The sequence below is a fragment of the Nomascus leucogenys genome, chromosome 1a, assembly GCF_006542625.1.
Source record: "Nomascus leucogenys isolate Asia chromosome 1a, Asia_NLE_v1, whole genome shotgun sequence".
NCBI classification, from domain to species: Eukaryota; Metazoa; Chordata; class Mammalia; order Primates; family Hylobatidae; genus Nomascus; species Nomascus leucogenys.
This window is the reverse complement of record NC_044381.1, coordinates 67144289-67168030: the sequence shown is the minus strand read 5'-3', so window position 1 is coordinate 67168030 and position 23742 is coordinate 67144289. Positions and strand designations below refer to the sequence as shown.

The 23742-nt window shown below is 44.9% G+C and overlaps 1 protein-coding gene across 1 annotated transcript in view; it reads left to right on the top strand.

The window, feature by feature from the left end:
- The window catches only part of CDKL1 (cyclin dependent kinase like 1), a 68236-nt gene that overhangs the window by 17392 nt on the left and 27102 nt on the right, over positions 1–23742 (top strand). Inside the window, exon 2 of the mRNA XM_030810193.1 lies at positions 20875–20996. Within this exon, the coding sequence (XP_030666053.1) occupies positions 20875–20996 (122 nt within the window). The remainder of the gene's footprint in view (positions 1–20874; positions 20997–23742) is intronic.

Below are 23742 nucleotides of genomic sequence, written 5' to 3'. Positions count from 1 at the left end.
GCTGGTACCTATGAGGCAGGTCTTGTCATTCTTGAGTGCAGTTATTTCCTCGCAGAGCGAGAACCTTATTGCCCTACTCAGGCACTGCAACAACCTCATCCTATTATAGGTCCATGGGCCCTAGAAGGAGGTGGGGTAGAATCTAAGGAGGACAGGCATCCCCCTCCTAAGGAGGCACTTGCATCATGTGAGGGATTTTTAGGGTCTGCAGGTAAAGGAAGCAGCTAACCTACAGCAATGGAACTGAGTCGCTTTTCCTAGCCCTGAAGGTTCAGGGAAATTTGAGAATTTCAGATTCTCAGGCTCTGTCTGGTAGATGTCCCTATCCTAGATCTCACGATTATTTTCTTGTCTCACCATAGCCCTGACTTAGACATGAGAGACCTGTTGAGGCTGGATATTGTCCCCTTTGTAGCTCTGCTGCTCTTTAAGTCCTGAGATTGATCGATTTTTTGGCACAGTCTGTCCTGTCTATAGGAGATAAATGTCTCTGAATACTGCCAGCAAGGCCTTCTGACTCCCACAGTTGACTGTTCGTGGCTAACCTGACCCTGTCATTTTCTTTTTTCTTTTTTCAGTGATTTATAGGTGTTAACAACAGCCAGCTTATTCAATACTCCCCGTAATGACCATTGCCGCATACCATTCATGTGCCACTGCAGTGCCTAAGCAAGCTTACACCCCATTCAAAACCAGCCCTGAAAAAAGGCTTAGTGACTGTGTGGCTACAGCTCCCTGGGCTTCCTCCCACCCCACTTACCACCAGCAGTGGGGTCCTTGTTGCCATCTGCTCCATGATTGATCCAGTTCCAGAATTCCATTCTGAAGGTCTGCTAGCTAAGGGCGCTTCTGGTACCAACGGTCTTAGCCCGTGCACCTCCCAGAAAGTAAAGTGTGAGACAGGAACTGTGTGTTAGGAATTTATTTTGGGAAGTGATACCAGAGAGCAGAAGTAGGGGACAGGAGAGAAAACAAGGAAGGAGGAAACCCAATGTAACCGGGAACGGGGACTCATCCTGCCAGGCCTCTTTAAGGAGCCCAAGGAACAGAAGAGAGGACACTGAAGCACCCTGTCACCCATTGGTCCAAGGCTCCCCTATGGAGTGTTAACTCCTGCAAGTACCGAATCCCAGCAGCATCCCACACCTCAGCATCACACAAGGCCTGGGCAGAAATCAAAAACCGAGGGCAGCTGGGGTGAGGCTCTGTCAGGCTGCAGGCGCACAAAGCTAGCTGCTGCAGTGGTTTCAGCAAATCTTCAATTAAAAGATGGGCTGAAAGAATGGGAAACAAGACTCAAGAGGCGACTAAAATACTGACCTCCTCGCTGTTCTAGAAACACTCCAGGCAGAATCCCACATAAAAGCCTTTGGAATGATTGCTCCTACTGCTTGGAACCTTTTCCCAAACATCCTTATGACCTTTACCTTCTTCAGATCTTTTTTCATTTATCATCTCAGTGAGGGCTTCCCTCATTTAAATTTCACCATTCCACCACGCTATGCCCCTATCCACCTTGTTTCTTTCCATAAGACTTATCAACATCTGGGTGCTTGAATATAAGCTCACGAGAGCGGAGATTTTTGTCAGTTTTGTGAAGTATATAATCCCAGATCTTACAGTAGTGTCCAGCAGAGCAGACGGCTCAATGTACTGTTCTTAACAATAATATATGACAAGTGAATATATGAAAATGGAAGGATTTTAAAGTATTTTTTCATATGCTTCCTATTTTCACATATTTTAATTAAAATTTATTTTCATATATTTTTTGTAAAATTACTCAGTAGCTTGCCTTCTTCACTCAACAATCACATCATGGTCATCAGCCAATAGATAGGCCTCTATTAATTGTACTGTCTTAATACCTGCATAGTATTTATTATTTCCTGGTCTGAATATAGCACAATGTATTCAGCCATCCTCCTCTGTTACAGGATGTTCATGTTATTTCATATTTTTTGCCTCCACAAGCAGTGCTGGAATCCTGGTATGGCTATTTTTATGCAATGATGCTTTTATTTATAGAAAGTATATTCTCAGAAGTGGAATGCTAGTAAGAGGACGTGTCTGTGTGTGTTTTCAATAAATTTTATTTTTAGAATAGTTTTAGGTTACAGAAAAACTAGAAGATAGTAGAGTTCCCATATACCCTGCTCTCAGTTTTATCTATTAGTAACATCTGATATTAGCATGGTATAGTTACTATAATTAATGAACCAATGCTGATGCATTATCATTAACTGAAGTCCATCCATGCTTTATTCGCATTTCCTTAATTTTTTGTTGAATTTCCTGTTTCTGTTCCAGAATCCCTTCTAGGAAACTACATTACATTTAGTAATCATGTGTCCATGGGCTCCTCTTGGCTGTGACAGTTTCTTAGACTTTACATGTTTTTGATGACTCTGGCAGTTTTCAGGAGTACTGGTCATATATTTTGTAGAATGTCCCTCTATTGGAATTTGTCTGTTGTTTTTCTCATGATTAGACCAGGGTTATGGGCTAGAAGACCACGTCCCATCCCATCAAGTATACATACTATCAACATGACTTACCGCTATTTTTTTTTTTTTTTTTTGAGATAGGGTCTCGCTCTGTCACCCAGGCCGGAGTGCAGTGGCACGATCTCGGCTCACTACAACCTCCGCCTCCCAGATTCAAGCAATTCTCCTGCCTCAGCCTCCCAAGTAACTGGGATTACAGGCGCCTGCCACCACACCCGGCTAATTTTTGTATTTTTAATAGAGACGGGGTTTCACCATGTTGGCCAGGCTGGTCTCAAATGCCTGACCTTGTGATCTGCCCGCCTCAGTGACTTACCACTATTGATGTTGACCTTGATCACCTGGCTGAGGTAATGTCAGGTTTCTCCACTGTAAAGTGACTTTTCTTCTGCCGTTCTATTCTATGCTGTTTGGAAGGAAGTCACTATGTGCATCCCACTCCTACAGAGGGAGAAGTTAGGCTCCCGTCCTTGAAGGTGGAATATCAACATACATTATTTGGAATTCTCCAGTATAGGAGATGTATCTATTCTCTCCCATTTACTTATCTTTTTATTTATTTGTTTATTCATTCATCCAGTCAATCATTTATTTATATTAGTATGGATTTGTGGATATTGTATCCCTTTGATATACCTCCATCAGTGTAGGGTTTGCTTTATTATTTTCTGGCACTGCAAGATGCTCCGTGTTCATCTTGTATATTTCCTGCCCAAGTTCTAGAATTGGGTATTTCTTTTTTTTAATTTTTTTAAAATTTTACTTTAAGTTCCGGGATACATGTGCAGAATGTGCGGGTTTGTTCCATAGGTATACATGTGCCACAGTGGTTTGCTGCACCCATCAACCCGTCATCTAGGTTTTAAGCCCCACACGCATTAGGTATTTGTCCTAATGATCTCCCTCCTCTTGCCCTCCAGCCCCCAAAAGGCCCCAGTGTGTGATGTTCCCCTCCCTGTGTCCATATGTTCTCATTGTTCAAGTTGAGTATTTCTCCGTGGATCCTGGTTCCTTCTATTAATAGACTAGTATCAAAAAACAAGATCTAAGCACTTGGTATACATATTGCTACTGGGATGTGGTTGGTTCTAGGCCCTTTCAGCTGACAGAGCAAGGTAATATATGTGTGTATACCAACCTGTGTACGTACACATATCTAGAGTTATTTCTATATGTAATCATCTGTATCTTTATTAAGCTAAACAAGAGTTCATACTGATGTCTTCAACTATAATCTGTGGACAAATGAGATGGGATTAGCTCACGAATCTAATGGGTCATTCTAGCCTCATCTCCTTGCTTCTCTGGAAACTTGTATCAGCTTTTCCTCTACCCTCTTTGGTGAGGTTGTTTCATACATTTGTAATACAGTTAGATTCTTTTTGTCACAGTCTTCATGCTATCCTAGAATTCCCCAACCTCCTAAATGATTTTTTAACACTTTGCATACCTTAAGGTTCACACATTGTGTTGTAAAGTTCTGTGCATTTTGCCCAATGCATGTCACATATTCACTATTACAGTATCATATAGAATAGTTTCACTGCCCTAATAAATCATGTGTGTTTCACCTGTTCAACCCTCCCCACATCCTCTGAACCCCTGGCACCTGTTATTCTTTTTACTGTCTCTGTAGCTTTACCTTCCCAGAATGTCATAGAATTGGAATAGTACAATATGTAGCCTGTTCAGACTGGTTTCTTTCACTTAACAATATGCATTCAAACTTTATACATGTCTTTTCTGGCTTGCTAGCTTATTTTATCGCTGGATGATATTGCATTATATGAATGTAGCACAATTTTTTCATCCTTTTTCCTGTAGGAAGACAACTTGGTTGCTTCTAGTTTTTGGTGATTATGAATAAAGCTGTTAAAAACATTTGCTTGTAGGTTTTCATATGGACATAGTTTTCAACCATTTGGGTAAACACCTAGGAGTGTTATTACTGGCTCATATGGTATAGCTATGTTTAGCTTTGTAAGAAACTGCCAAACTGTTTTCCAAAGTGGCTGTCTGATTTAGCACACCCACCAGCAGTGAATGAGGGGGCCTGTTGCTCAGTATCCTCACCAGCATTTGGTATTATCAGCTTTTTGGGGGATTTTAGCTATTCTAAGAGGTGTGTAATGGTATCTCATTGTGGTTGTAATTTGGAATTTCCTAATGACAAAAGATGTTAATCATCTTTTCATATGTTTAAAATTTCCCGTCTGTATTATATCATCTTCAGTGAGATATCTGCTCAGATCTGTTGCTCATTTTTTTGGTGCATTTGGTTTTAATGTAATAAATATTGCCAGTAATTTTCCCAAAAAGTTATGGCAGTTTGCACTCTTAATTGGCCATGTGTGAGAACACCCCTTTCTCATGCCCTTGTCAGCACTGGATGCTGCCAATCTTACGTGTTTGCCTGCTGGTTAGGAAGTAAGTGGCATCATGTTGTTTCTCTAATTTGACTTTCTCTTACAACCAGTGAGACTGAGCATCTTTTCATATGTCCCGTTATCATTTATATTTCCTCTTCTGTGTATTACCTATTAATATATTTTGCCCATTTTCCCACTGGGTTGTCTTTTTCTTAACAATACATAAATAAGACTTATTTGTAATATTAAGAATATAACCCTCTGTTGTAACTTTGCCAAATATTTCCCAGACAATAATTTGTCTTTTGGCATTGTTTATAGTGTTTTTTTTAACATAGTGTATTAATATTGTTAAAATGTCCATACTACCCAAAGCAATCTACAGGTTCAGTGCAATCTTGATCAAAATTCCAATGTCATTTTCCATTGAAATAGAGAAAAGAATGCTAATATTCATATGTAACCACAAAATGTCCCATATAGCTAAAGCTATCATGAGAAAAATGAGCAAAGATGGAGCCATGACACTACCTGATTTCAAACTATTTTATAAAAATATAGTAATTAGAACAGTATGGTACTGGAAAAAAAAATTAGACACATTGACCAGTGGAACAGAATGGAGAGCCCAGAAATGAACCCACACCTGAATGGTCAATTGATCTTTGACAGAAGCATCAAGAATACATAATGGGAAAAGCATAGTCTCTTCAATAAAAGATTTGGGAAAACTGGATGTCCACATGTAGAACAATGAAATTGGACCCTTATCTCACACCATATACAAAAATCAACCCAATAGATTAAAGACTTAAACTGTAAAACTTCTAGAAGAAAACATAGGGGGAAAATTACACAGCACTGGTCTGTGCAGTGATTTTTTTAAATTTGACCCCAAAAGCATAGGCAACAAAAGCAAAAATGGACAATTGGCATTACATGAAACTAAAAAGTTTCTGCACAGTAAAGAAAACAACACTGTGAAGAAACAACCTATGGATTAGGAGAAACTATTTGCAAGCCCTACTCCTGATAAGGGGTTATATGTATCCAAAATATATAATGAACTCGGGCCACGTGTGGTGGCTCACGCCTGTAATCCCAGTGCTTTGGGAGGCTGAGGCAGGCAGATCACCTCAGGTCAGGAGTTTGAGACCAGTCTGGCCAACATGGCAAAACTCTGTCTCTACTAAAAATATAGAAATCAGCTAGGTGTGGTGGCGCACGCCTATAATCCCAAATATTCAGGAGGCTGAGACACAAGAATTGTTTGAACCCAGCCAGGAGGCAAGGGTTGCAGTGAGCCGAGATCTCTCCACTGCACTCCAGCCTGAGCAACAGAGTGAGACTCCGTCTCAAAAACAAAAAAAACCAAAATACCCAAAACATATAGTACACTCAAACCGCTCAAAAACTAGACGTTCCCCTCCCTTGGCCTCCCTTGGCCTCCCTCCTGTGCTCGGTGGTGCCCAAAGTCCAGAGGGGTCCGAGGCAGCAAGGGGCTGGTGTGTCAGCATGTCTGTGAGCATGCACACACCTGGCTGGGTCATAACAGTCCCTGGGCTTGGCCATAACTTTGCTCTGAAATCGGAGCAAGCACCAGGTGTGGGGAGAGGTCAGGCAGTAGGAGCAGGCATGGCACTTCTGAGCCTGCAGGGGCGGGGGGGCCTCCCAGGTCCCAAGTGTGCAGAGATGCCCGGGTCTGCAGCCATGACTGGATGGCTGCAGCTGCCTTGGAGGGTGGGGCTCCTGCCCCTCCAACCTGAGGCTCCCATCTGTTCCCAGCTCCTGCCAGCTCCGGGGAGCACACAGCCACGGCTCCGCCTCCCCCACTGCAGCCGGCATCATGGCAGCAGCTGCTCCAGATGGGCCACTGGTGCCATCACTGTCTCTAAAATGGGGAAAAAAAATAAGCCTGGGATCTGAATGGACATTTCTCAAAAGAGGACACACAGATGGCCAACAGATGTATGGAAAAATGCTCAACATTTCTAATCATTAGGGAAATGCAAATTTAAACCACAATGATATATCATCACACACCTGTCAGGATGGCTGTGATAAAAAAAAGATGTAAGATAAATGTTGGCAAGGATGTGGAGAAAAAGAAACCCTTAAAGTTGTTGATGGGCCCGCCTGCCTGCCTGCCTGCCTGCCTACCTGCCTGCCTCCCTCCCTCCCTCCCTCCCTTCCTTCCTTCCTTCCTTCCTTTTCCCTCTGTGGCCCAGGCTGCATGTAATCTACTCCGCTCGCTGCTGCCCCGCGCCGCGGACTGCCTGGGACTGCCAGCACTCGCCAGCCTGCTTTTCCTCCTTTGGCTGCAGGCGCGGTTTCGCCATGTTGGCCACGCTGCTCTCCGGCTCCTGACCCCGAGTGCTCTGCCCGCCTCAGCCTCCCGAAGTGCTGGGACTGCGGGCGGAGTCTCGCTCACTCGGTGCTCCGTGTGGCCCGGGCTGGAGTGCGGTGGCGTGGTCTTGGCTCGCGGCAGCCTCCGCCTCCCAGCCGCTTGCCTTGGCCTACCAGGGTGCTGGGATTGCAGCCCCTGCCCGGCCGCCGCCCCGTCTGGGAGGTGAGGAGCGCCTCTGCCCGGCCACCCATCATCTGGGAGGTGAGGAGCGCCTCTGCCTGGCCGCCCTGTCTGGGAAGAAGTGAGAAGTGCCTCTGCCCGGCCACCCCGTCTGGGAGGTGAGGAGCGACTCTGCCCGGCCGCCCCGTCTGGGAAGAAGTGAGGAGCACCTCTGCCCGGCCGCCCCGTCTGGGAAGTGAGGACCGCCTCTGCCCAGCCGCCCCGTCCGGGAAGAAGTGAGGAGCGCCTCTGCCCGGCCGCCCCGTCCGGGAAGAAGTGAGGAGCGCCTCTGCCCGGCCGCCCCGTCTGGGAAGTGAGGAGCGCCTCTGCCCGGCCGCCCATCGTCTGGGAAGTGAGGAGCGCCTCTGCCCGGCCGCCCATCGTCTGGGAAGTGAGGAGCGCCTCTGCCCGGCCACCCATCGTCTGGGGAGTGAGGAGCATCTCTGCCCGGCCGCCCCGTCCGGGAAGAAATGAGCAACACGTCTACCCGGTCGCCCCGTCAGGGAAGTGAGGAGCGCTTCTGCCCGGCCGCCCCGTCTGGGAAGAAATGAGGAGTGTCTCTGCCTTGCCGCCCGGTCTGGGAAGTGAGGAGCGCCTCTGCCTGGCCGCCCCGTCTGGGATGTGGGGAGCGCCTCTGCCTGGCCGCTGCGTCTGGGAGGTATACCACGGAGGCCAGAAGCAATCTGGGGGCTGGACGTGGTGGCTCACGCCTGTGGTCCCGGCACTCTGGGGGGCTGAGGCGGGTTGATCACTTCGGGCTGGGAGTTCGAGACCAGTCTGGCCAACATGGCGAAACATATGAAAAATACAACAGACAAACCAACCAACCAACTCAGTGACAACAAAACAGGTCTATCCTGGAGTCATACTCTAATTTTTTATATTTTCCTCCCTTTCTGATCCTTTATCCCACTTTCTTTTTCTTCCTCTTCCTTCTCCTTCTTCGTCAAATAGAGGATTGAGTTATTATCACTGATCCATATAAAGTCCCTCTCTCGTTTATTTTGATTCCCACTCCCCATTTCTATTCCCCGTCTTCCCATGTGCAACCTTCCTAATATGTTTGATACGCATCTTTTTGTTTGTATGTATTTTTAGAAAATGTTTATTGTTTTTGTGTGCAAAAAAAATTAATAAAAAAAAAGTTGTTGATGGGAATGTAAATTATGGAAAAATGTAAGGAGATTCCTCACAAAACTAAAAATAGAATTACCATATGATTCAGCAATCCCACTTCTGAGTATTTACCCAAAAGAGTGAAATTTGAAATGTCTGCACTCCTATGTTCATTGCAATACTGTTCACAATAGCCAAAGTCATAAAATTAACCTAAGTGGCCATCAGTGGATGAATATATAAAGAAAATGTAGTATATATACACAATAGAGTACTATACAGCCTTAAAAAAGGAGAAAATTCTGACATTTGTGACAACATGGATGAAATTGGGGAACATTATGCTGCTGAGTAAGCCAGGCACAGAAAGATAAATGCACATGTTCTCACTTATATGTGGAATCTGAAACAAGTGAACTCATTGATATAGTTTGGATATTTGTCTCCACTCAAATCTCATGTTGAATTATAATCCCCAGTGCTGGAGATGGGGTCCGGTGGAAGGTGTTTAGATCATGGGGACAGATCCCTCATTACTTGGTGTTGTCTTCGTGATAGTGAGTTCTTGTGAGATCTGGTCATTTAAACAGTTATGCCCCACCGCCAATTCCCTCACTCTCCCTTGTTCTTGGTTTCGCCATGTGACATGCCTGCCCCTCCTTCACCTTTTGCCATGATTGTAAGCTTCCTGAGGCCTCCCTAGAAACTAAGCAGATGCCAGCCCCGTGTTTCCTGTAAAGGCTGCAGAACCATGAGCTAATTAAACCTCTTTTCTCTATAAATTACCCAGTCTCAGGTATTTATAGCAATGTGAGAACAGCCTAATGCATTCTTAGAAGCAGAGAGTAGAATGGTGGTTACAGAGGCTAGGGGATGAGGAGAATGGAGAGATGATGGTCAAAGGGTACAAAATCTTCGACAAGAGGAATAAGTTTCATTTCCAAGATCTGTTGCACAGCATGGTGAATATAGTTGTTAGTTATGTATTGTACACTTCAAAATTGCTGAGAGAGGCCGAGTGCAGGGGCTCACACCTGTAATCCTAGCACTGTGGGAAGCTGAGGCAGGTGGCTCACCTGAGGTCAGGAGCTTGAGGCCAACCTGGCCAACATAGTGAAATTCCATCTCTACTAAAAATACAAAAACTAGCCAGGCATGGTGGCAGGCATCTGTAATCCCAACTACTTGGGAGGCTGAGGCAGGAAAATCACTTGAACCCAGGAGGCAGAGGTTGGAGTGAGCCAAGATCGTGCCACTGCACTCCAGCCTGGGTGACAGAGCAAGACTCTGTCTCAAAGAAAAAAAAAATTGCTAAAAGAGTAGATTTCGGCCGGGCGCGGTGGCTCACGCTTGTAATCCCAGCACTTTGGGAGGCCGAGGCGGGCGAATCACGAGGTCAGGAGATCGAGACCACGGTGAAACCCCGTCTCTACTAAAAATACAAAAAATTAGCCAGGCGTGGTGGCGGGCGCCTGTAGTCCCAGCTACTCGGAGAGGCTGAGGCAGGAGAATGGTGTGAACCCGGGAGGCGGAGCTTGCAGTGAGCCGAGATTGCGCCACTGCACTCCAGCCTGGGCGACAGAGCGAGACTCCGTCTCAAAAAAAAAAAAAAAAAAAAAAGAGTAGATTTCAAATGTTCTTACCACAAAAAAAATGGTAAGTATTTGAAGTGATGGATATATGTTAATTAGCTAGGTTTAATTATTCCACATTATAGTCATAAATCCTAACATTAATTTGAACCCCATAAACATATATAATTAGCCAGGCATGGTGGCTCACACCTGTAATCCCAGCACTTTGGGAGGCTGGGGTGGGTGGATCACTTGAGGTCAGGAGTTTGAGACTAGCCTGGCCAACATGGTAAAACCCTGTCTCTACTAAAAATACAGAAATTAGTTGGGGGTGGTGGCTGGTGCCTGTAATCCCAGCTACTCAGGAGGCTGAGGCAGAACCCGGGAGGCTGAGGTTGCAGTGAGCTGACATCGTGCCACTGCACTCCAGCCTGGGCAGTAGAGCAACTATATATGTGTGTGTGTGTGTGTGTGTGTGTGTGTGTGTGTGTGTGTGTGTGTATTATATATAATATATGTATATATATAATTATAAATTGTATATTTACAATAAGTTTACAATTTACAATAAAGTTTTAAAAGAACAACAAAAAATTAAATATACCTCTATTGCTTGTACATTTTTACACTTTTGAGAGAAACATCGACATATTAGATATTTCACTTTTAACTCGTTTTATTTCACTTTTAATATTTATCACAATAAATATCACAAATATTTCACTTTTAACTCTAGTATAAGAAAGTCAATAATGCAAGAGTGATGATAAAGAGCAACTCTCACTTGGCATCATGATCAGGGAACAATAGGGAGTGGTGGGGACTGCGGTGAACTAAAGCATTCAAGCCTTGTCTAAAGTGAACAGCTGCTCTCAGCCCTAGCTCATTAGTGCCACAGAGTCTACAGGCCTAGACCTGCTGATCTCCAGCATTTGCAAGAGACTCCTGGTAACCAGGATTATAAAGTAACATTTCCTGGTTAAGAGTAGTGGCCAGGCGCGGTGGCTCACACCTATAATCTCAGCACTTTGGGAGACCAAGGTGGGCAGATAACTTGAGGTCAAGAGTTTGAGACCAGACTGGCCAACATGGTGAAACCCCGTCTCTACTAAAAATACAAAAATTAGCCAGGCATGGTGGTGCACACCTGTAATCCCAGCTGCTTGGGAGGCTAAGGCATGAGAATTGGTTAAGCCTAGGAGGTGGAGGTTGTGGTGAGCCGAGATTGTACCACTGCACTCCAGCCTGGGTGACAGAGCGAGACTCCATCCAAAATAATAATAATAAAAGGTTAGCAACTAGCACAAAATTCTTCAAAATCCTGTGGGCTAAACAGGCCAAGCAATTGACCTCAGAAGATGGAGGGTCTGAGCTTATCAGAACAGATGGGTGCCCAGTGAAGACACAGGGCTGATGACACAGAGAGGCAGCTGCCCAAGTAGGATATGTAGCATTCTCAGCTCTGCAGGGAAACCAGGTAGGGTTCTGGCTAAATTCAACCTCAGAAAAATGAAGTCCTTTTTTTAATGTCACAGAAAATACTTGACTTGGCAACATAATGTGGAACATCAGTATTTGAAACACAGAGAGGCTGGGTACAGTGGCTCACACCCATAATCCCAGCACTTTGGGAGGCTAGGGTGAGAGGATTGCTTGAGCCCAGGAGTCTGAGATCAGCCTGGGCAACATAGTGAGACACTGTCTCTAAAAAAATAAAAAATAAAGAAAACTAGCTTGTTACGATGGTGTGCACTTGTAGTCCCAGCTACTCAGGAGGCTGAGGGAAGAGGATCACTTGAGCCTGGAGTTTGAGGCTGCAGTGAGCCATGATCATGCCACTGCACTCCAGCCTGGGTAACAGAGAAAGACCCTGTCTCAAAAAATAAAAAATAGACTGGGCACAGTGGCTCACGCCTGTAATCCCAGCATTTTGAGAGGATGAGGTGGGCGGTTGGCTTGAGCCCAGGATTTCAAGATCGGACAGGGCAACGTAGCGAAACCCTGTCACTACACAAAATTTTAAAAATTAGCTGGGCATGGTTCTACACATCTGTAGTCCCAGCTACTTGGGAGGCTGAGGCAGGAGGATCACTTGAGCCTGGGAGTTCGAGGCTGCCATGAGCTGTGATTGCACCACTGCATTCCCACCTGGGTGACAGAGTAAGACCCTGTTTCAAAAAAGTAATAATGATTTAAAAATGAAAATTTTAAAAAACACAAAGAGAAAATAAAAGGAAGACTAAAATAAAATAGCTGCAGCAAAAGTGGAAACTTTTGTACATGAGACAGTAAATCTGAGTCCGAGCAGGCCCGTGCTTCTAGATAGAGCATTAACTGAAGGACAGTGATACCGGCCTGGTAAGAAGCACCAAGAGCTTCAAGATTAGCCCAGCACAGACACCCCAGACTTGAGGCTTTGGCTTCACACACTTGTATATAAGAAGGAGTTGTCATTAAATGAGCCCCAAACATCTTTGTGGTATATATGGTAATTTAATCTGTTCTGTCTATTAAGTTTACTTGTATGTACCGTGAACATGTTGGGTAAGCCTGTAACAGTTTGTCCATCATGTTGCTTGGTTCTTCTCATCTAATTCCTTTGTATGTCCCGAAAGAACTCCATTCAGCCTTGAAGCAGAAACATCCAAACCCTCGTGAATGCAAACATTCACAATGTTGGGGCTATGATGGACACCTCCAGCTATTCGCTGCAGACTGGTTTGAGGATCAGAGGTGTCCCTTTGAGTTCTACCCCTGAGGTCAGTGGGGTCTATAGAGAGAGAGGAGTAAGGTAGTTTGAGATGTTAAGTCCACATAATCTGGCTTCTGGTCTCACCACTGCACCGATACTGTTTCCAATAAGGTCACTCGACCCCAACCCAGGGAAGCCCACCAGGCATTTCTCAGCCCTCTGTTTCCATCTGACCTTTCAGCAGCATCTGTCAACACTGACCACTTCCTCCTCCCATGATGCCCCCATAGCGCCTGCTCTGCTGTCTTCTCTCTTATCTTAAGGGACCTTCTTCCCTTTCCCCTTTCGTGTTTCCTCCTCATCAACCACACATCTGGGTGGGAGGGTTCTTTAGACGGCTTTCTCATCTCACTCTCGCTCCTCCAGGGCAATCTCCTCTCTCTGTCTGTGCTTCGCTTACACACATGCGGACTCCCTGGCTTTTATCTTCTGCTCAGACTCTGGCTGACATAACAACTCCACTTTGGTGTCTCAGATCCCCACCAATTCAATGAGACAAAGCTAGTGACTTCTTTCTCCCAGTCTTACTCCCCCTCTCTGGGATGGCATCACCATCTGCCCCAGTGTGTAAACCTTTGTGTCATTTTTGATACTTCCTTCTCCCCTGTCCCTCACCTCCAGCCGATCGCCACATCCTGACTATTCTGATAACAAAATACATCTCAAGACAATGCTTCTCACCGACTACCCTGCCTCTGCTCTGCCCCAAGTCACCACAATGTCAGCTATCAACAGCCACTTCATCCATTTTGCCTCCTCCAAGCCATTCTGTATCCTGCTGCCGTAGTGAGCTTCTAAGAGCCCCATGGTATCATATCATGTCTTGCTGAAATTCCTTCCAGTGGCTTCCCATTGCACTAGGATAGAGTGAATTGCTTAGCATGGCCTGCAAGGCCCTGTAGATCTGCCTTCTGACTGGCTGGCCTTGATTCCACGAGCTTCACCCACCAGCCACACTGTCTTTCAGTTGCTGAAGTGACCCAAGTTCTCTCCTGGCTCAGGGCCAGTCACTGCCTGGAAAGCTGCCATCTGTGCCTTTACCACCACCCCTGCCCTTGGTCTGGTCAGACCTTTACCCTCTAGACTCAGCTCAAGGTCACTTCCTCAGGGCCAGTTTCTCTGAGACAGCCTAACTTCATAGATTATTTATGGCACTACTTTGTTTAATGCCTGAGTCCTCTGTCTCATTCACCAATGCCTGATGCAGAGTAGGTGCTTATATTAGTCAGGGTTCTCTAGAGGGACAGAACTAATAGGATAGATGTGTATATGAAGTGGAGCTTAGTAGGAGAATTGGCTCACACGATCACAAGACGAAGTCCCACAACAGGCCGTCTGCAAGCTGAGTCCCAAAACCTCAAAAGTAGGGAAGCCATCAGTGTAGCCTTCTGTCTGTGGCGGAAGGCCAGAGAGCCCGTGGCAAACCACTGTATAAGTCCAAGAGTCCAAAAGCTGAAGAACTTGGAGTCTAATGTTCGAGGGCAGGAAGCATCCAGCACGGGAGAAAGATGAAGGCCGGAAGACTCAGCAAATCAAGTGCCTGCTTTATTCTAGCTGTGCTGGCAGCTGATTAGATGGTGCCTGTCCAGATTGAGGGGGGGTCTGTCACTCCTAGTCCTCTGACTCAAATGTTAATCTCCTTTGGCAACACCCTCACAGACACAGCCAGAAACAGTACTTTGCATCCTTCAATCCAATCAAGTTGGCACTCAATATTAACTATCACAGGGCTCTAGGGATATTTGTTGAATATATGAACACAGCCAGACGGGGACTGGCTTCATAAGGGTGCTATGCCAGACCACATATCTGCTGCTCTGGAGTATTTTCAGGTCACCTGGAATCCTGGCAACCCAGTGAAAGTTAATAATTTATTTTAAAATATTTATAATTTAATATTTATAACCCCAATTAGGATTTAGTATTAATGATAATCTTTCTATATTAAAATTATTTTAAAAACAGGTTGAGAGATAAGTTGTCAGCTATTTGCAATTATTTGAAGATTATCTCACGGAGGAAGATGGGAGAGACAAGTTACACCTTCCTGTGTTGCCAGAGGCACTGTAAGCGCTCAAAGGAAGCAATTTGGCAATATATATCACAAGCCTTAAATTGTCTATATGCTCCTTAAAGCTGGCCATAATATGGTAAAAATACTGTCATACTCCTCGCCAAGGGGTAAATATGCACAATCCTTTTGGAAAGCAATTTGACTCTATCTAGTTAGAGTCATATTTCTGGGGCTCTAGATGGTGCCCAGTTAACTTCAGGTCATTCTCAGTTAATGAATCATTAACTTAATGGCCACTTCCTCAAAGAGATTTTCCCTGAACCACACCTCACCCTCAAACCAGGTACTCTTTACCTCATTTTTATAACATTTATCATATCTGTAATTACTTCTCCAACATCTGTCTCCTTTCCTATGTTCTAAGCCCCAAGCGGGTAGGTGCAGTACTTGCTTTATTTGTCTCTATATCCTTAGGGCTAACACAGTGCCATATGCACCTTAAGATATATAAATAATTGTTGAATAAAATGAATAGAGAAAAATCATTCTAAATAAAAATAGATTTAACCCAAAGGTAACAATATCAATAATTAACCTTTATAGAGAGGTTAATATTTACCTGACCCTGTTGTATGTGCCTGTGTGTAACTGGCCGTATAGACCTTGCACTTCCTACTCTTACAGATGGAAAACTGAGGCCTAGAGAACTTACCTAACTTGGTCCAAGTGAGGCAACCAGCTAATAAGTTGTTTATCAAAACCTTATTTATAATAGCGAAAAATTGGAAAGAACCTACATGTTATTTGAATATTTAATACATGCAGTTATCAGAACCTCAGTTTTCTTTCCTTTTTTTACATAGACACATTTATTTATTTATTTCGAGACAGAGTTTTGCTCTGTTGCCTGGGCTGGAGTGCAGTGGCACAATCTGGGCTCACTGCAACCTCTGCCTCCTGGGTTCAAGTGATTCTCATGCCTCAGTCTCCCGAGTAGCTGAGATTACAGGTGCGCGCCACCACGCCCGGCTAATTTTTGTAGTTTTAGTAGAGACAGAGTTTCACAATGTTGCCCAGGCTGGTCTTGAACTCCTAAGCTCAGGCATCCACCTGCCTTGGCCTCCCAAAGTGCTGGGATTACAGACATGAGTCACCACGCCCGGCTAAGAACTTTGGTTTTCAAAAGATGTATAGTAACATAGCAAGATGGGTACAATATAATAGTTACTGGTCCCATTCAGACAAATGGATATGGCTGTGACAGTGTCCTTTACTGGCACAGTGCTACTCCTTGCTTGGGTGCCAAGGTCATAGCTCTTGCAGTGCATAACAGCTGTGTCAGGGTGGGGCAGAAGAAGCCGAACAGAGAAAGTAACATCTGGAGGTGGGGAGTGCTTTAGAGACAGGAAACTGAACACGTCCTAAAATGAAAGGGAGTGTGAGCCTTCTAGGAAGTGAGAGAAATTCAGTGGGTCCAGAAGGAAGTTATAAGTGGTGGGGCTGGAGAGGTAAGCAGAAGCCAAATGGAGAGGACCTTTAGGCCATGTCCTGGGGCAGTAGTGTCCTGCTGTGATCACTGCAGGTTTGGACATGGCCAAGTGGGAGGCACCAGCCTTGGCATCCAAAGAAGGTCGGGGGAATTTGTTTGGGTAGAATTGATGCATTTCTACTTTTGTTAGAAGAGCCAGCTGGACATGAGGACTAAGTATGGAATGTGGAAAATGGAAAGAGAATTCTAAGATTCAAAGTCTTGGCCTCAATGTCACATCCTGTCAAGGGAGCAAATAGTGTGAAAATGAAAGTAAAGCCTAAGGATGATTATTTTTCAGTCTGAAAGAAAACCTCTGCTTTCTGTGAATTCTGTCATAAAGTTAGTATTTAGCCCCTTTTTAACCTGGTTGTTTGCTCTCTGTTTGAGACGTCTTAGTCAATCCAATTCAGAGGTTTAAGACAGTAGTCAGTTCTACCCCACTATGTTTGGAGAATGTTAGTTCAGGCTAAGGGTTTTCAGGTATGATAACAAATGTGGCATTTTATAGCTTGGAGTGCCCTCAGTTCTAAGATCCAAATGTGTCCAGAATTGGTGGGTTCTTGGTCTCACCGACTTCAAGAATGAAGCCGCGGACCCTCGCGGTGACTGTTACAGGTCTTAAAGGAGGCGTGTCCGGAGTTTGTTCCTTCTGGTGTTTGGAGTTTCTTCCTTCTGGTGGGTTCGTGGTTTCGCTGGCTCAGGAGTGAAGCTGCAGACCTTCGCTGTGAGTGTTACAGCTCATAAAGGCAGTGTGCACCCAAACAGTGAGCAGCAGCAAGATTTATTGCAGAGTTAAAGAACAAGGCTTCCACAGTGCGGAAGGGGCGCCCAGCGGGTTGCCACTGCTGGTTGGGGAAGCCTGCTTTTATTCTCTTATCTGGCCCCACCCACATCCTGCTGATTGGTCCATTTTACATAGAACCGATTGGTCTGTTTTACAGAGAGCTGATTGGTCCGTTTTGACAGGGTGCTGATTGGTGCCTTTACAATCCCTGAGCTAGACACGAAAGTCCGTCCCCACTAGATTAGCTAGATACAGAGTGTGGACACAAAGGTTCTCTAAGTCCTCACCAGAGTAGCTAGATACAGAGTGTTGATTGGTGCATTCACAAACCCTGAGCTAGACACAGGGTGCTGATTGGTGTGTTTACAAACCTTGAGCTAGATACAGAGTGCCGGTTGGTGTATTTACAATCCCTTAGCTAGACATAAAGGTTCTCCAAGTCCCCACCAGACTCAGGAGCCCAGCTGGCCTCACCCAGTGGATCCCACACCGGGCGGCAGGTGGAGCCGCCTGCCAGTCCCACGCCATGTGCCCGCACTCCTCAGTCCTTGGGTGGACGATGGGACTGGGTGCCGTGGAGCAGGGGGCGGTGCTCGTGGGGGAGGCTCGGCCGCGCAGGAGCCCACGGCCGGGGGAGGGGAGGCTCAGGCATGGGGGGCTGCAGGTCCGGAGCCCTGCCCCGCGGGGAGGCAGCTAAGGCCCGGCCAGAAGTCGAGCACAGCAGCTGCTGGCCCAGGTGCTAAGCCCCTCACTGCCCAGGACTTGCGGGCCAGGGAGCCGCTCTGAGTGCGGGCCTGAGCCCACGCCCACCCGGAACTCACCGGTTCCCTTCTGTGCCTCTCCCGCCACACCTCCCTGCAAGCTGAGGGAGCCGGCTCCAGCCTTGGCCAGCCCAGAAAGGGGCTCCCACAATGCAGCAGCAGGCTGAAGGGCTCCTCAAGTGCCCCCAAAGTGGGAGCCCAGGCAGAGGAGGTGCCAAGAGCGAGCGAGGACTGCCAGGGCTGCCAGCACGCTGTCACCTCTCCAAAAGGTGATTAATGGGCTGCTCTGTTTCAATGGTGGTGGTGTGTCCTCCAAAATTCATGTTGAAACTTCACCCCCAGTGCAACTGTATTAAGAGGTGTGGCCGCTGGGAGGCAGAGCCCTCATGAATCAGATTAGCACCCCTATAAAGAGCTCAAGGTTGAGGGGGTGCTCTCTTGCCCTTGTGCCTTTTGCCATGTGAGGACACAGCCACAAGGTGCCATTTTGGAAGCAGAGAGCATCCCTCCGCAGACACCAATGCCAGCACGTTGATCTTGGATTTCCCAGCATGTGGAGCTGTAAGAAAAAAAATTCTGTTCTTTATAAATTACCCAGTCTCAGGTATTTTGTTATAGGAGCACAAATGGACTAATAAGACATGAGCTTTAGAAATACCTTGAATTTTTTTATACTTGTTCATCAATATAATATCCGGAGCAGGAATTTCACATCTTGAAAATACAGAAGGATTTTACAGAGAAAATGAGAAAAGAAAAAAGAAGTTTCTTCTTTAGTATCTCCTCGTGGGCTGCTTTTATTGTCACTGCCCATAAAAATGTGCTGTAGCATGCAGTTCAAGAACTTCAATTTTCCTCCTTCTACCTTTTATCACTTATGGAGTAGCCTGCTTGTCTATGATTAATACCTTTGGATACACAATGAATCAACTGGGGAATGTAGGTGAAACAAAACAAAACATATGCCTGGCTCATTCCTACAGCCAAAAGAATTGAAAGTAGAGTCTCAAAAACATATTTGTACATTCATGCTCACAGCAGCATTATTCACAGTAGCTAAAAGGTGGAAGTAAGCCATGTCCATAGATCAAAAAATGAATGGATAAACAAAATGTGGTATATTCATACAATGGGATATTATTCATGCTCAACCTTGCTACCACTTGGGTGAGCCTTGAGGACATAATGTTAAGTGAAATAAGCCAAACACACACACACACACACACACACACACACACACACACACACACACTCTCACACTACTCTTATCATTCCACCTGTAGGAGGTACCTAGTCAAAAATCAGAAAGTAGAGGCTGGGTGCGGTGGCTCATGGCCGGGCTCGATGGCTCAAGCCTACAATTCCAGCACTTTGGGAGGCCAAGGCAGGTGGATCACTTGAGGTCAGGAGTTTGAGACCAGCCCTACCAACATGGCAAATCCCTGTCTCTACTCAAAGTACAAAAATTAGCTGGGCATGGTGGTGTGCACCTGTAGTCCCAGCTATTCAGGAAGCTGACGCAAGAGAATCACTTGAATCTGGGAGGCGGAGGTTGCAGTGAGCTGAGATCTCACCGCTGCACTCCAGCCTGGGCAATAGAGTGAGACTCCGTCTCAAAAAATTAAATAAATAAATAAATAAATAAATAAATAGAAAGTGGAATGGTGTTTGGCAGGGACTGGGGGGAGGAAGGAATGGGGAGTTCATGTGTAAATGGGCATAGACTTTCAGTTTTGCAAGTGAAAAGAGTTCTGGTGATAGGTGGTGGCGATGGTTGCACAATATGAATTTACTTAATACCACTGAGCTGTACACTTAAAATGATTAAGATGATGTATTTTGTGTTATATGTATTTTACCACCGTTCTAAAAATCAGGGGGGAAAGTTAATGCGATAAAGCAACACTTGATTGTAAAATTCTTATGGAAAATTATCTGGTGGCACTATCAAAATTTGGAAAAAGAGGAGCAATCTGCCAACTGTTAAATCGTACAACAGTAGGTAAAATGGACTGTAATTGTGATCTGATAGTGAATGGGCACTGCAGAAGGGACTCCATGATTGATACGTTTTCCTGTGACTTTTTTTGTCTTTCTTAGTGTAAGTCTCTTATTTTCTTCTGCAGAAAAAAGGAGAGCAATGCCTAGTTGTAGTGTTTCTGATAGCATTATGTCCAGAAAGGGCCAGGAAGCTAGGTACAAGATTTATCTCTGCCAAAGCTAACATTCAGTCCTGGGCTTTTTTTTTTTTTTTTCCTAGACACACGTTTTCAGGCATATCAGATTGGAGAGTAGATAATGATGGAATGCCTGTTATGTACAGGGCCTGGTGCTGGAAGTACAACAACACAATTTTGATAAGCAAAAGAACATAGACCCTGATGCCGTCGTTCGTATATTCTATTGAATTTATCTGTTGTAGCTATTGATACCAGAGGACATTAAACAATTAACTGAACAATAATTACTAAGTAAGAATTACATATTAATTATTTATTAATTACTTAGTAATTCTGAAAGAGTCATACTTCAGGGGGGCTTTTAGACATACAAGGTACTGAACCAGTGTGAGGAGATTAATGGAGACCCTAGGAAGGGACCTTTGATCTGAACCTTGAAAGCTGAGTTTGTATTACCATCTCCCCTCTCTCTTCATTCTATTTTCTGGCCTTCTTATACCTCTCTTTGCCCTCACCAACCACCTGTGTTATAATCATCTTTCACTTGCAAGCTGCTGACAACTAGCTTGTAAAGAGTAGTAAGATGATACTGTTTACAGCCTCCTTCAATCCAAGAATGAAATTCTTAAAGGACAAACAACTTACTTTTTATTGGATCAAGATTAGAGAAAGCTGTCTTTCACAAGTCAAATTTAGTACCTTGTTTTTTTGTGTTTTCAGCAACTCAAGCATCCCAACCTTGTCAACCTCCTGGAAGTCTTCAGGAGGAAACGGAGGCTTCACCTGGTGTTTGAATATTGTGACCACACAGTTCTCCATGAGTTGGACAGATACCAAAGAGGGTGAGTGATCCATCCCTTACAAGCAAAACAAAGACACACTGGGATTTGTGAGTGAAAAGTGGCAATGACTCTTTTTAAGACTAGGTAAGGCCGGGTGTGGTGGCTTATGCCTGTAATCCCAGCACTTTGGGAGGCCGAGACGGGTGGATCATCTGAGGTCAGGAGTTCAAGACCAGCCTGGCCAACATATTGAAACCCCGTCTCTACTAAAAATACAAAAATTAGCGGGGTGTGGTGGCGGGTGCCTGTAATCTCAGTCCGTCGGGAGGCTGAGACAGGAGAATTGCTTGAACCTGGGAGGCAGAGGTTGCAGTGAGCCGAGATTACACCATTGCACTCCAGCCTGGGCAACAGGGTGAGACTCTGTCTCAAAAAAAAAAAAAAAAAAAAAAAAAAAAGACTAGTTAAAAACAGCCAGTGTTTGTACAACATACTCTGCTGCCGAGGTGGACAGCAGAAAGATTACAAAAAATGTTACAAAAGGATACAAAAATAGTCATTTTAATGAAGAAACTAGCAGAAGCATCATTAGATTGAACTTGATTTCTTTGGTACTTTATCTCTGCATAGAAGTGATCTCAGTCTCTAAGAAAAGGAAGGATGTTAGTTAGTCCGTGCCTGACCAGGGAGGTAGACAGGCTTGGAGATTGAAAGGAAGATTCCAAAGGCAATGGCTACTAGGAAGTTTGAGACTAAAACAAACATGGTATTTCACTGGAAGCAATCTGGGTATCTAGTCTGCTGTATTACTCAGGATTTCTTTGGTTTCAAGTGACAAAAACCCAACTGAAGCAAGCATAGGTGAAAAACAATTGTGTTGCTGCTGTAACTGGGAAGGGTGGGAGTGACTCGGGGGTCTCCGCTGATCTTACCACACAGCTCTCTCTAGCATATGCGACATCTTTGCGTGCATTGGAAGAAGACTTGGTGAGCACACAGAGGCCTGTCCGAGAAAAAGAAAAAAGGAGGAGGGGGTCCCTTCCTGCAGTTGAGGGCAGCCTCTTGCAGGGTGAGAGGAGTGGATTCCAGCTCCCACCCACTCCTCAGCTGGGTGTTTTCAGGCAGGGCAACGTAGGTAGTGGCTATTCTTTCTCACTCTCTCCCAGCCCTAATTCTTCTTCATTGTGCCTTGCAAATAAGCTTCCCTTACATGGTGGATTTGGGAGGGCATGTGGGTGGCATGGGCTGGAAGTTTGGAAGGGAAAAGTACAAAATAGAAAGCATGGCCACAGGCTTATATCAATCTATATAGCTGTTCTAGAAGAAAGGAAGTTCTAGAAGAAGGTAGCATCTGCACATTAAGTCTAGTGGAACTCCGATTGGCTCAGCTCAGGTGATGCAGCTATCCCTGGGGCCTATTACTGTGGCTAGAGGAAGAGGACGGAATGATTAGCAGATCCTGGGAGATATTATTCAAAGAGAGCTTCATGGGAAGGTGGCCTTGGAGTTGAAAGGGGAGGAGACTTTAGATAAGTTGACCAGGGATGAAAAATATCCCATCCTTTCCTTTTTTGGCTGTGTTCCTGGGAGCCCAACTTTGGCTGGGGACAATATGAAGAGTGGATTATCGATTAGAGCCACAGAATGGTGTCCCATCCCATGGACTATGAATGGCTCCCATTCACACTTCAGTGGCTGGAGGCTGAGGCTCCTCCAACAACTCTTTGAAGTCTTTGCCAGGGGCTTGCTCTGCCACGTGGTGATGGTTATATATGCTCTGCCGTGACCTCCAGGCAAATGGAATGGAAGTGGCTTGTGGTTTGTTAGTGACCACAGCACAGACTTTTCACTTTTCAGAATGTTAATTTACATAGCCAGAGAGAGCCAAGAGGACAGACACCTCCCTTCAGAAAGTCGTCGATACAGAGAAATTATGTTTTCAAAGGAGAAAACATTTCGTATGTTGATATTTGATCTTTCAACGGCTTGCAAGTGACACTTCAATTAAACTTATTAATATAAGTTACTCATAGCTATGTGGTACCAGAGGGATGTTACAGGGAATTTGATTAATCATGTTGAGTGGCTTGGGAACACTGATTTGTGGGAGTCAAAAGCAATGAAAGTCAGCTCTTTTTCTGGCATATAGTTTGAACAGAATAAAAAGGGTGATTACAGTTTGAAAGCAGATTTTTAAAAAGTTCACTGGCTAAAATATGTTATATATGTTCCAGGAAACAGAAAATGCTTTAATATGGGTGTCAGAGAAAACAGAAAGACCCGTAGATAAATGTGTGATTAATTACAAGCAACCTCATTTCCAAATGGTAAAATGCTATGGTTTGCCAAATATAAGATTTACTTAAGGAAATCAGCCCCCAACAGGCCTCAGTGTGTGTTGTTCCCCTCACTGTGTCCATGTGTTCTCATTGTTCAGCTCCCACTTATAAGTGAGAACATGTGGTGTTTGGTTTTCTGTTCCTGCATTAGATTGCTGAGGATAACAGCGTCCAGCTCCATCCATGTCCCTGCAAAGGACATGATCTCATTCCTTTTTATGGCTGCGTAGTATTCCATGGTGTATATGTGCCACATTTTCTTTATCTAATCTATCATCATATGAAAACTTTTTAATTTAGAGACATCATACTGTAAAATAAAATTTTGTAAGTACATTCACAGTAAAGGTGAGTTAGCATTATCTGTGTGACCTTGGGCGAATTGCTTACAGGTGTCTTCACCTGTAAAAATGAGAGTTTAGGACTAGGTAAAGCTTAAGGGACTTCTAGCTGTATAATGCTATGAA